This window comes from Hyperolius riggenbachi, chromosome 4, assembly GCF_040937935.1.
Source record: "Hyperolius riggenbachi isolate aHypRig1 chromosome 4, aHypRig1.pri, whole genome shotgun sequence".
Lineage (NCBI taxonomy): Eukaryota > Metazoa > Chordata > Amphibia > Anura > Hyperoliidae > Hyperolius > Hyperolius riggenbachi.
The window spans coordinates 405,830,359-405,844,644 of record NC_090649.1 but is presented as its reverse complement, the minus strand read 5'-3'; the positions used below and the strand labels follow the sequence as shown (position 1 = coordinate 405,844,644).

Here is a 14,286-nt window from a genome sequence, read left to right as displayed (position 1 = left end):
AAGTTTAGAGTTAAATAAAAAAAGATGTGTATTCTGAAGGCAAATAAAAATTGATCCGCACTAGTTTTTTTTTTTCACATTAATTTACACAAAAACATGGTTTAAATAAGTACATGGTCTCCATTTTCAATGCACTTGTTCATGGGCATAGCAATCACCCATGAAATTCCTGCCATTGCAGGAGGGTTGCAGGGATTGCTTTGGGGGCCCCTCCACCTTCCTCTCCCCAACTGCAAGTGCAGCTAAGTATCAAGAAAACCTTACCGTTCGCTCACAAAAACCGTCCCTGCCACCTCCTCCGCCATGCAGAGTAGCGAGTAGTGGGAGTACGTGTTTTTTTTCCTGCTTTTAGCCACTGTTTCACAGCAGAACAGTCTCTGCTGCCATTCGATGGCTCTCAGTAACGTGACCCTTATGGGGTTCAGGGACCAAGGGGGCCCCATGCTATCACTTTTGCAGGGGGCCCTATTAAGTCTAGTTACGCCCCTGCACTTGTTCCAGCGGTCCACAAGTTTGCATGTATTCCCTCCAAGGAGAACGTTTTTGGTTGGTTGCACTACTACTGATGTGCTGCTTCTGTCGTTTGGATTCTAGCTTATAGTGACGGACCCACATTTCATCTATTGGCACAACTTGCATCTACTGCACCTTTTGAACTGGAACACCTTGGCCAGCAATGCCAGATGTCAGCAATTGGGACCTCAGCAGCATCAGCCATCACTACTTCCATGAAGATATGGGCCATCGATGATGAACCTTCACCTCCCTCTGTACCCCCCCCCCCCCCCCTTCAATGTCTCCTTAGGGATAACAGATGATTACCAAATTGGACTGGTGGCACCGTAGTATGGCAGCCTCAGCTCTTGGCGGTCAGACACTTCACACACACACACACACACACACACACACACACACACACACACACACACACACACACACACACACACACACACACACACACACACACACACACACACACACACACACACACACACACACACACACACACACACACACACACACACACACACACACACACACACACACACACACACACACACACACCTTCCAGAACCTTTATGAGCCAAACCAATTCCAGGTAGTACTTGGCAAAGTAAGTGATTCTGCTAAAAATTTATTTGACTTCATTGGTGTAGCAGTCAAATAGGCACTGGCAGATCTCAACACTTTCGCCCTTGTGTATTAGGCTGGTTTCACAGTGGGACGTTTTAGGCGCACGTTAGAGCAGCCTGTAACGCAGCTCACCGCACAGTAATGAAAAATCAATGGGGCTGTTCACAGTGCCCACGTTGCGTTACATTGTAACGCTGCGCCACAAGACAACGTACTGCATGCAGTACGACTGCTTGCACATGCTCAGTAATGTTGTGGAGGAGCGGAGAGCGGCCAGGCACATGGCTAATTAATATGCACTGCACGTTGTGACGTGCAGTGTTTACTTCCTGGAGCGGCCACTCTGTGCGGCGATTGGCCGGCGGGACCACGTGATGCCGCATGCGCACAAGAGTGCGCATCACGGCATCACTGATGCCAGAGTGAGCTGCACAACGCGGCTCACTCTGACGTCCAGATCCAGCACCACCAGGCGTTGCATTAGGGGGACGTTATGCGACCTTAACGCCCCCTCTAACGCAACGTCCTGATGTGAAATTAGCCTTAAGAGATCTTACTGCAGAGCATATCTCAAACAGATTTTATGGAAGTCAGCTCATCATAGATAATTTGATAGAAAAGGGCTGGGCAAATGAGCCTGCTGTTTTGAATCGGGCACACCAATAGAGGGCCAGATCCCTCTCTCCTGCAAATTTGGGTGCGCTGCGTGATAAGAAATTAAACTCACCTAATTGCACTTTCCAGCATTGATCTCCATGGCCACAGTGGAGTCATGTGAGCCACCGTCCGTGTTATCGTAACTCTTAGGCTCCCTGCACACTGTATGCGATTTTGCTTTTTAATCGTTTTTTACATCCGATTCCGATTTTTAATCTTTACTGCATGCTGCATTTTTTGATCAGTTTTTCTGTTGAATTTATTCCTGGAAAATTGGAATTGAAAAATCGGAAACGGAATCGCAAAACGGATTTGCAGTGTGCAGGGAGCCTTAAAGTGTATCGGTGTCCTCCCCACGCCAACCTCTACCCCCCAAAATTGCCAACTTGCAGCATGTCGACAATCTCAAGGGGGAAGGGAGGATAGGTAAGCCCTTCTAAAAGCCCACTGGAGGCGTTCCTGAATCCCTTTCCAAGCTGCCATTGGGAAGCTCTGCCTCTCCACAGCGACTCCCGCCTCCCTGCACTCTGCTCTGTGTGAGACATGACACTGAATAGAAACCAAGCCATTGCTGGCCACAGGAGCGGTGGGTATTGCAACAATCTGATCCGGCCAGTCCCGTGGATCAGGTAGCATTTTAGTATTAAACCCCACCTTGAAGGAGGAAGAGAGGATAGCACAGAGCACAGGTAAGCGGGCCACTAGAGGAATAGGGCTCACAGCCGAAAAAGTTTGCCCATGCCAGTAATAGAATTTACCATGACTAATCTGCAGAGAGCACGCTACCTCATTGATGATAACTTGCCACTTCCATCTCTTTCGTTTCTTTCTGAAACTGCTCTCCAGTGGTGGAAGTTGACAGGCGCCCTGCTCCCTGTTCAAACATCATGCTTGCCCAGTCACGTTTTAACGTCTCGATCACCTCAAACACATTTCCACAGGGAAAGAGAGCCTGTCCCTATATGGTGTTAAAAGGCTCTGAGGAATTCTAGCCATGCTTAAACTGACAGCAGCAATAAAAATGGCATGATCACAGTCAATTTTGATCACGTTAACCTTGTAGTACCAACTATAGGCATGCAGGCGCAGAAAGCAGCACGATAATCCTAAAGATATATTATGGGCAAAGTGCGGATCATTTTTGTAATTTCCCTCAAACGTCTAGGGGCTGGTTCACACGGACGTCTGGCAAGCTTTTGGCAAACGTTGTGTTTAAAAGTCAACGTTAAATGCTGACGTTTTAACGCTAGCTTTTGAAGACTTTTGTGAAGCCTTCAAAGCTAGCGCTTTGGGACCCTACACTGCTTTCCCAGAGTTTACCACCTCGAGACGCAATGCCAGGATCTACCGCCAGGCTTTCATGAAAGCCTGCAAAAGCTAGCCCCGAACACTCCCATTCACTTGAATGGGACAGCGGTAGATCCCGAAATACGTTCCGTATGAAACACCGCATTTCATGCCGCAAAATCGCCCGTGTGAACCGGCCCTAAATCCTTTTTTCTTTTAGGCTCTACACTTTCTCTTCTCTCCGTAACAGATGAAGTACTAAATCAGTGACATGATAGCCAAAGTAGTGGTAACACCGCTGCGTCTGACGGATGGTGGCTGTGGGAGACCACAGGCAGCCTTGGACATCTGCTGTCTCAGCCCTCATTACTGTATATTATGCCAAGTCTGATCCTTTGTACATGTATTTTCAGCAGTTTTATTCATATTAAAGTAGTACTACACCAGATGTATCTCTCCGAGGTAACTTATCTTGTTAAACTGTAACAACAATTAAGCTGCCACATCAGCCATTGAGATCCGGAGAGCTGTGTGCATGTTGTGTGGTGAACTATCAGTTTACCGCACAGTAGAGTGGTGGTAGCTTCATACTACAAAAGCTGCATTACACAATTGAGAGTTTTGGATCTACCATCATCAAGTAATTACCCCCTGGAACTCACAGGAAAATGTAGTGGTTCATATTCAAAGTGCAGCAGCATACTTTGCCTTGCATTTGTTCTGGGTAGTCTATCTGCAGCAGTCTTAATACTAAAATATTTCTTACACTAGACTGGAGCGCATCTTACATATGTATTGAATATTAACCTCCTGAGTGTTACGCCACTCAGGAGGTTTTGCCAGTTTGTGTCTCCAAGTTAATTAATGTGATCAAATGGGTGTAAAACGTTTATCTAGCAGTAGGCTAGCTAGTACAAGTGTCCGGCACCCCCCGATCTCCACCGCTCTCCCGTTTCTACATTACCCAGTCTGGATCCAGCGATTGGCACAGCCTGCTTGGAAATAGCCGAGCCCAGTCGGGCTTGGCTATTTCTGCCAGAGGCCATCAGATAGCTCCTGGTGAAGTATGGTAATTTAGAGAAAAATGCCAGTAAAATAGCACATCATGTCAAAATCTTCCAAATAAAGGATGGAAGAGAGTGCAGTGGTACGGGTGGATGAAGAGGAGAAGCTGGTCCAGTGTTCGGAACAGGTAACTAGAATAACACTCCCTGCGCCTCTCTGCATGACCTCATTAGGCAGAACAACGTGTTCTGCCAGCTGAGGTTAAAATGAGTGCACATCTTCAAAGGAAATATTTAGTTTGAAGATGCTAACGGGTTAACAGATATTCAAACCATGATGCAAACCATGGACCCAATTAAGATTTCAATGATGAAGTCAATCGTATACACCTGGGTCAATTGTTCGCCAAGTTCATCATTTTAAATTCTTATGGAATAAAAAAAATCTGTAAGATTTTTTTTTTAAATAAGGACACAAACACCTGCTGCTCCAAATCATAGATCCTCTGCTCCTTATTGACTGCTCTCTCACTCCTCCCACAACTCAGTCTGAAGCCACACCTCCCTACAGACACTGACAACCAGGATAGGCAAGCAGTGAGCAGGGTGGCATAGCTTTAACTGTTAAAACAAATGCTTACCCCTGCATGTACGTATGACTAAAGGGGTAATTGGTTCAGAATAATTGTGAGTGAGCCATAGGCTGAAGGTCACAGAGGTGGAGATGAGACTCTGTGATGTATTCTCAATCTGTATTTTGCAAATTTGAAAAAGAAAAAAAAAAAAAAGAAAAAATTTTTATGCAATATGTATGATAAAAATATAAGCTAGTAAACATTTTTGAATGCATATAAAAAGAACTATGCTTTAAGTTCCAGCATCATTCCAGTCAGGACTGGTTCTATCACTGACAGACTTGGCGGAAACATGTTGCTTAATCTAATGAGAGAACTGCTGCTGGTCCAAACACTCTTTGCTTCGTAACGGACTCTGTGTAAGATCAGACCTGACAGAGCCCTGAAACATTTTCCCCAATTACATATGAATGCTGAGAATGGCTGCTTTACGAGGACCAAGCTGTAATTAAGGTTTACAGCCCCTACAAGGTACTTGAAAACAGGCAAGAAAACACGAACCAATGTAAAAAAAAAAAAAAAAAAAAACACATTACATCACCACTTACTTTCTGAAGAAGCTCAGATCTGGGAATGGACATCATTTTGGTTAACATTTCATCAACACTGCCGACAGTCTTATCAAAGGCTAAAAGGTATTCATGGATCTCGGTGGGGTACTCTTCTACAGCCGAATCCTTGTCAGCCATTTTGTCCTGAGAGAATAAGTGCAAACACAACTAGGTCCATTTTTGTTTCTCAGATACAAATCATACATTAAACATGAGCCCTTTTTTGTCATCACGTACTACAAACTGTAATATACTTTTTCATTAAATATAACCTGTTTCTGTTATTAGGTTTTAGAGCCAAAATCAACACTCGCTGACAAGCTGCTGCAATATTTTAGGATTTTGAGTAATTTTTGCAAGCCGTTGCACACGTAATTTAACCACCTGAAGCGTTACAGCTGTACATGTTAGCGGTTCACTAAGAATGTTATTTAAAAAATAAATTCACCAGGCTACGCTAAACTAACACAAACAAACTAAGGAAAAAAAATGCTCTAAACTGGAGCGCCCAATGCCAAAGTCAACACCACCACAGCACGTTCACACCAACGGAGGATGCCAGAGAAACAGACCTCACACACATAGCCCCGATGCCCAGAGGGGAATCCTGTTCTAAATCCTTTAAAATGATTGTATTAGGAGAGGGAGTGGCTGGTAAGAAATACTGCTGAGGTACTATAACAGGATGAAACTGGAAGGGATTGAGAAAGGTTCATCACGTACACAGCTAGGAAGTGAGCACTCCTCTGCTGTTTTGATAACAACGTAAAAGAATGGCTCGTATCCACCTGGCGTAAGAAGGGGAAAAATGCGAGTCGTGTCTTCTCCGAGTGCCAAGAGACTTTCTACAAAATACATTTTTAGTAAGATCGGCGTTTAGAAATGTTGAGTAATGGACCACTAAAAAAAGAAAGCCATGGATCAATCTTAACAAAACAAAACGGCAAAACAAGAGCGGTGCAGCAGGTGCAATCAAATTTAAGAGCAAAAACTTGGCAACCATATATAATTACTGATGAATAAATTCCCCTTACATGCAAATTTCCACAGGTACAAGGAGGAAATAAAATTGAGCCAGTCGAAGCCTCCGGTGGTTAAAGTGTACGTAATGTGGATTTAAATTTGTTACATTAAATATGCCTTATAAAGGATATTAAAAACTCTTCTAAACGGCCTTAATTATATTTACATAAATATTACCACAAAAAATCCCCAGGCGACCTGGGTAGAAACTGTGGCGTTTTCCAACAAGCTGAACTCTAACCCCTCTCAACCATGCCCACCCAGTAGTGCAGATCCTCCGCCCACCTTCCCAGTCACTCTCAGGTAAAGACCATAGGAAGGTGAAAATTAACAAGATGCCAGGTAATTTATCAGTAGCTGCTGGTTTTGAATGATTAATTTATTTTCTATAATTTTTTTTGCTCATCACTAATAATAATATACCAGCATTGGTAGGGAAAACTTGCCAAAATCTGCAATTAGACTGTCCAGTCTCAGCAGCAAAAGCTGCTTGCAGGGAATGTATAGATTATTTAATGCATGCTAGTTTAATCACATCTAATATTAAAATTGTACAGACAAACACAAATTTAAATAAAATATTTTAAATATAAATATTTAAATATTTTTGAATTTTAAAATCAGAAAAACATTAAAGGGGTGAATAGAGGAGATGTGACACTTGAAACAAAAAGAAAAACCGAGAGCCCAATATAGTGCAGTAAGTCTAACAATTGTTGGCAAAATAATTAACAGATGTGGATATACTCACAAACACGGGTTACCACATAGGCAACCACTTGAAATGCAGGTGGGGAGCATTAGAACCTGACCCCACTCAGGTTTAAGAAGTCGCTCTCTGTAGATAGAAAGAAGGGGACAGTCCCCTCCACCCAAGGTGGACTATATACTGTGCAAATTTGGACAGAGGCGCCAGGCAGGTTAAAATGATCTAAAAACAACTAAAAAGGAGGAGTACAGGTGGACTTACCTCCTGAAATGATGGACAATCGAGATTGTTCAAATTGCAAATAACAATTTATTTTGGCACTCCGCAACGCGTTTCGCAGGTATAACCCGCTTCATCAGGCAAGGAGTGCAAGCTAAAAATCAAGCATACAAACCATAAACAATATACAATAAACAAAACACGACCCTAAGAGCTTGCCATCATAATACAAAAAGCAAAAATGACATATTATGTCTGTCACAGAAGGGGCGATCTGCTGTGACAGGAGACGTGTAAACACCAAGGCCCAGGAGGTAAGTCCACCTGTACTCCTCCTTTTTAGTTGTTTTTAGATCATTTTAACCTGCCTGGCGCCTCTGTCCAAATTTGCACAGAGGAGATGTGCAGCTGGCACAGCTGTGAATGCTGGTTTATTAGTATAAAAAAAAAGGAAAATCACATGTGCAGTCTTGCAAGCATGATAAGCAGAATGGTACACATACCAGGGTGAGAGGAGGCCCAATGGTGGTGGTGGGTGCTGGGTACAGGATGCGCGACGGCCGTTTCACGCCAAATGCTCTTCTACGGAGGCACCCTTTAAGCCTCCGTAGAAGCGCATTTGGCGTGAAACGCACAGCAGTGCCAGCTTCACATCTCCTCTATTCATTCCTGTAGACACTCTACTGCTAGAGCACGCTAGTGAGGCTGCATACTACTAAGTCTACAGTGCACAGGCTCTACGCATCAGGTGATATACTGTGGTGCCCACTGACTACTGCTTTCTTGTTTTCCAAATGTGAAAGGGGACTTTATTAAAAAAAAAAAAAAAAGTTATTTAACCCCCTGGCAGTATGATTCTTTCCAGATCTTAGGGTCTAAGGCCTGGTGCACACCAAAAACCGCTAGCAGATCCGCAAAATGCTAGCAGATTTTGAAACGCTTTTTCTTCTTTTTCTGTAGCGTTTCAGCTAGCATTTTGCGGTTTTGGGAAGCGTTTTTGGTGTAGTAGATTTCATATATTGTTACAGTAAAGCTGTTACTAAACAGCTACTGTAACAAAAAACGCCTGGCAAACCGCTCTGAAGTGCCGTTTTTCAGAGTGGTTTGCGTTTTTCCTATACTTAACATTGAGGCAGAAACGCATCCGCAATCCAAAATCTGCAGCAGCCCGGGAGTATGCGTTTCTGCAAAACGCCTCCCGCTCTGGTGTGCACCAGCCCATTGAAATACATTACCCAAGCGGATCGCAAACCGCAGCCGAAACGCTCTGGTGTGCACTAGGCGGTGCAATTGTTTTGCAGGCTTTTAGATTCTAAAACTGGGAAAAAAATAATTTTGCTAGAGAGCCTGCTGTAACTCAGCACTTACCTCCCTGAGAGCCAGTGCTGCAGTTCTCCCTCCGTCCTCAGGGTGGCGCTGTAACTCTGTAGTGAGATCAAACAGCGATCTCACCCTAAAGATACAGAGCCTCCGAGGACAGGAAGGAGAATGGCTGCAGGCGTCTGGATCCCAGGGGAGGTGAGTGAAAACGCCCACTGCGCGCTATGCTCTGCATTAACCTCCCGGCGGCTACCACAAGTCAGACTCGGGATAACCACTCCTGGCTTGTTTTTTTCTACCTCAAGACCGACTCGGGGTTACCGCCAAGGAGGTTGATAAAAATTATTATTTTTACTTAATTGCAAAAATGATTCAACAAAAAAAAAATTAGGGCAATGATCTAGAATTGATTTTTGCAGTAATCGTGCATGTCCAGTACAATCTTTTAGCTGTAGTGACAGTTTCTATTGGGCTCTGATGTAAATATCTCTACAACCTTGTCTCAGCCATGTACAGCCACCAAATATGGAGGGTGGAGAGGAAACCCCCAGTCCTGCTAGTTCCTGAGATATAATTGTATGAGCCTTAGGAACCAGTCTGGAGGGTACACCCCCTACACTCCAAATTTGGTGGTCGTACGACACATGGTGGTGGTGAGCCCGGGGCTCAAATGTGATGGGGGAGTTGACATGCTCACACTTGCTAGGCCCTGGTTTGCAGCCTCTTATTTCTGCTAGGGCATAGATTTCCATTGCCCAGGTCTATGCGCTCCCACACTTACGCCGCACACTTACGACAGCTGAGCTCCGTGCACTAGTCAGGCTGTAAGGCAATCACAGTGATCAGTGAGGAAAGTAAGAAAAAGGTTCTGGGCCTCAAAGGGCCACAGCTGCGCTGTCAGTAAGGAGTTAGGGCCCGTTTCCACTATATAAAGATTCACAGTATTGCCCCATGTGAGCTGCACGTGCAAATGCTCTAGATTTATGCAGCCGAATCCCTAAGCCATGCTTGGCACGGCTAGCAACTCAGCCTGCAGCTACGCAGCAGAATGGGAGCCGTGGCCGAATCAGAAACAGCCGTGGCTCTCAGAGGAAATAACGCCTTAAAGGGAACCCGAGGTGAAAGGATTATGGAGGCTGCCATATTTATTTCCTTGTAAACAATGGCAGTTGCCTGGCAGCACTGTTGATCTCCTGGCATAAGTAGTGTCTGAGTCAAAATACTGGAACAAGCTTAGAAGTAATCCAGTAAACCCAGAGTCAGCTGAGTCAGAGTACCTGATTTGCTGCATGTTTGTTCAGGGTCCATGGCTAAAAGTATTAGAGACCCAGGATCAGGAGGACTGCCAGGCAATGCCTGGTATTGTTTAAGAGGCAATAAATATGGCAGCCTTCATATCCCTCTCACCTCGGGTTCCTTTTAAAGCGGATCCGAACTCTACAACAGCACACAATAAAAAGTCTTCAAATTTGCTAAGAAAGTCACTGGTGTGTGTTCAGCCTATTATCAGCAAGTGTGAATCAGGGCTGTGAGATGTGCAGAAGCTCTGAGATAATAAGTAAACATTGAAGCTTAATCTCTTCCGGGCTCGTTCCACGAAGTGAAAATTCACAATGCAATTATTTGCATTGAAACTGAAACCGATTCATGTCAATGTAGTCACTTCCATTTAATTTGTATTTTTTTATGCATCGCTCCACAATTGCAGATTGCATGCTGCAGATTCCTGCAACACGCACCTGTTTCCCATACGATAGCCCCATACTAATTTCTGCATTAACATTCGCAGAAAAAGCGCAGAAATCTGCATACAGAAAAATGTATGCGGAATGCAACATGCTAGTGGAAATAGACCATGAGGGCTGGTTCACACTTGGTGATTTTTCACCGGCGATCAGCAAAGCACTGCTACTAATGTATCCCTATGGATACATTCCCACTGCAGTATTTGTGTTTCGGGGGCGATTACGCTGTGTTTTCCATTCTATTGAACGGGAATCACAAGCACAAATTGAGCTGTATCGCGAGATTTTGGCTACAAATCGCGATCACTGAGCCGAACGAGATCGCGGGCTAGTGGCGCTCCAAGCGCCGAGTGTGAACTAGTCCTTAGTGCTCCCAGTATTGGGCAGGAAGTTAACGCTTCAATGTTATCTTAGGATTTCCATAAATTGTAATGAAGAAATTTCACACAGGCCTTCAGGGATTACCACGTTAGTAAGTGCTAATACCCTTCTGTCATCCAGCCAAACAGGAAGTGACGCTCACTTCCTGTTGTGAAATAGATGATGTGCACAGAAGCGTATTTATAAAATACGCTTCCGCGCATGTGCGACGCTGATAATTGCAGTGGGTTTTTTTACACGTACGCGCGTTACCATACTTACATGACTTCCGGTCCGACGCAGAACGCTGCAGGAAGCCACGAGGTAACGTAGGTATTGAAGCGCATTAGATAGGGAACTTCTGGCGCAGTGTACCGCAACGTGGGGGAGTGTGATTATAATATAGACTAACATTAAGCTGTGGTATCACACCCCATAGACTAACATTAAGCTGTGGTACCACACCCCATAGACTAACATTAAGCTGTGGTACTGCACCGCCTCAGTGTGAAAGGGCCCTGAAGGTTATCATTCAGTGGCTTATCTTTAAAAGCAGAGAAGAAGTTCTGAGTTTAGTGCCACTTTAAGCTCTTCTTTAGGCTTTCTTATATGTAAAAAGACTTAAAAGGTATGTTGAGACTTCTAGCACAACAGCTCCGAGATCTTTAAAAACTATGCACTTCTGTGCAACCCCCCGAACTACAGCGGATGCAGTTATAATCATGCAATTTTTAATGGGCATATTAAAATTGCCCACAATCAATTCAAAGAGTCTCTCTTTAAAAAAAAGCCACAACATAAATGCAAAACAAAAATTCCCAGTTCCCAGAAGAGAGTTCACGGAGGTCAGGTCATGTGTAACGTGCCGGTTCTATATGCACTAGAGAAAAAAGCGTTCATTTGCAGGAACTTTCATCTGTGTAGGATACAGTTTAAATGAGATGAATAACCACATCAATGACCCTGAACAATGACTGGCTGGCTGCAGAGAAAGTAAACCAACGCTCTACCCTCTTCCTTGGCTGGGAATCACATTGAACAGGTTTTGGGCAAAGTGTCAAACCAAACTGTAGAAGCCTAATCTCAAAACTTTCATCTGTGTGTCGGATAAACCTACAAACACATTCCTGGCGCTGGCAAGCATTAAAGAGAAATTCCACTATTGTTGAAAGAAAAACACAAGACTCAAGTTTGGCCCCAATTTTAAGAGGATTCATGTCAAACATTATTTCAGCTCATTTACTTTGAGATCTATGTATCAGGGCTATGGAGTCAGTACATAAAACTCCTTCAACTCCGATGGACTACTCAATTTACGGTACCTCTATCTTCAACTTAAAAACCTATATTCTTAAAGGGTACCAGAACTGACATGTAACATGATGAGATAAACATGTATGTATGGTGCCAAGTCTGCATAGAACTGCGCTGTGTTCCCTTCTATTTTCCTCACTGTAAGGGTTAAGAATTCAGGTATGCAGCTTCCCTATAAATGGACTATAATGTAATTCTCACTGATAACTGATTAAAATCCTCAAAACTTTTGCCTGGAAGAGATCAACTTTCGAGTGTATGAAATAAAAATGGACACTAGTTTGTAGATATTTGTTCTGGGACACTAAATTACTGTGGCATTCAGCTGAGAGAATAACACAGAACCTGTTTTTTTGTAGCTATTAATCACAAAATAAAACTGTAGGATTCTTAATATATTTAGAAGTAGGAGGGTATTGTTTGTCTCATGCATTTATTTTGTTCTGGTTTGCTTTTAAGTACCACTATCACAAAAAAAACCTATAACAACTTATAACCTATTTGTACACATGCACAAACACATAAGAGGTACATTTGTCCCAGATTAAAATACATTGTATAATGTTATTTTTCTAGTATTTGTGATTTAAGTGGACCTGAACTCTTGCACAGGACACAAGGAAAACATAACAGAAATGCACCCTGTATGTATTTAAAGAGTTTGGCCTGTGTAATTCCCCCTTATTTGTGTCTAATCACTAGTTGTAATTTGACCTCTCCCCTATGTAACATGACTGCCTATGGCATATACGCCCATTTGAAAGTACAGGCTGTAAACAATATGTCTGCTTCCATGAATCAGGAAGTAGAAACTGTGCAGATTTATTTTAGGATTTGTATCAGCTGCAACAAAGAAATGTTTTTGTTTAAAGGTTATTATGCTGTTGCTTATCTTTTAGAGCAGAGAGGTACAGACTAACCAACAAGCTCATGGTGACCCAGAACTCATTGGAATGTGTAAGGGTGCTACAATGGTCCTAAAAGCCCCCTTACTAAGATTTTAAGAAAAACAAAAATTTGCTTTCTTAAAAAACGCAAATTATTTGCGATAATTCAGGTTAGAGTTAGCTCTGAGCTGTCCCCCCGTGCATCACTGCTGAAATATGCAAATTATCCATTGTCGTCCTTAGAAGCTCAACACACCTCCAGATCCGCTGGATGCACTGGGAGACTCAGAGATCTCAGAGCTCACTTTAACCTGAATTATCGCAAATACTTTCTGTTTTAAGAAAGCAAACTTTTGTTTTCCATAACATTTTAGTAAGGGGGCTTTTTGGACCATTGTAGCACCTTACCCACTCTAATGAGTTCTGGTTCACTATGAGCTTGTTGGTTAGTCTGTACCTGTGCCATGCACTGATGAAGACCAACCAGTTTGAAACAGTCTGTATGCATGTTGGATTATTGTGGCTCTGTACAATTAACAGCTGACACATTGCATTCCAGCGGATCTGTAGGTGTGTTTAGCTTCTAAGGACAACAATGGTTAATTTGCATATGTCAGCAGTTATGCACTGGGAGACATCGCAGAGCTCACTGACAACCTGACTTATAGCAAATACTTTATGTTTTAAGAAAGCAAAATATAAGCTTACTCTTACCGGTAAGATAAGTTCCACGAAATCCTCCGTGACAGAGACCATGACTCTCCCTTTAAAAAGGACTCTCCCACTTCCACCCCTCAGTGCTTACATATTACTTGTCGTATAGAAGTGTACTTACCATACCAGGGCGGGTTTAGGCGTGTCGTGGAGAATTTCGTGGAACTCATCTTAACGGTAAGAGTAAGCTTATATTTCCACTCATCCTCCACGACAGAGACCATGAGATTTCCAATATAACTCCCCTCTCAGGGCGGGACAACTGCAGAAAACACTTTGCGTCCGAAAGCCAAATCTTTAAAATTTGAAGATCTAACCGGTAATGTTTAATAAACATGTTGTAGTTAGACCAAGTGGCTGCATTACAAATTTCAGTAACAGACGCAGATGCTTTCTCAGCCCAGGAGGAGGAGACTGCCCTAGTGGAATGCGCTATGACTCAGGATGGAGCAGGTATATCTGATAACTCATATGCTTTAGAGATGCGCCATTTTAACTAGGGATGGGAAGACGAATCCGCCGAATCCTCGAATATTAGGAAATATTCGAGATTCGTGGAATCGAATCCCGACACCATTTTCCACTCGCCGAATCCCGACGCTGCATCGCCGCGCATCCGCCGCTCGCAAGTGTCCTCCTCCCGATCCCCACGGCCTGCTCCGCTCACCCCCCTGCATAAATAAGAGGATGCAGCCTCTCACCTCCAGCGTGGAGCCCGGATCGGCAG

General features: G+C 43.6%; 1 protein-coding gene across 1 annotated transcript in view; it reads right to left on the bottom strand.

Moving 5' to 3' along the window:
- Nucleotides 1-14,286, bottom strand: part of C1D (C1D nuclear receptor corepressor) — a 53,644-nt gene that overhangs the window by 31,421 nt on the left and 7,937 nt on the right. The window contains exon 2 of the mRNA XM_068232318.1: nucleotides 5,266-5,412. Within this exon, the coding sequence (XP_068088419.1) occupies nucleotides 5,266-5,406 (141 nt within the window). The 5' untranslated portion in view covers nucleotides 5,407-5,412. The remainder of the gene's footprint in view (nucleotides 1-5,265; nucleotides 5,413-14,286) is intronic.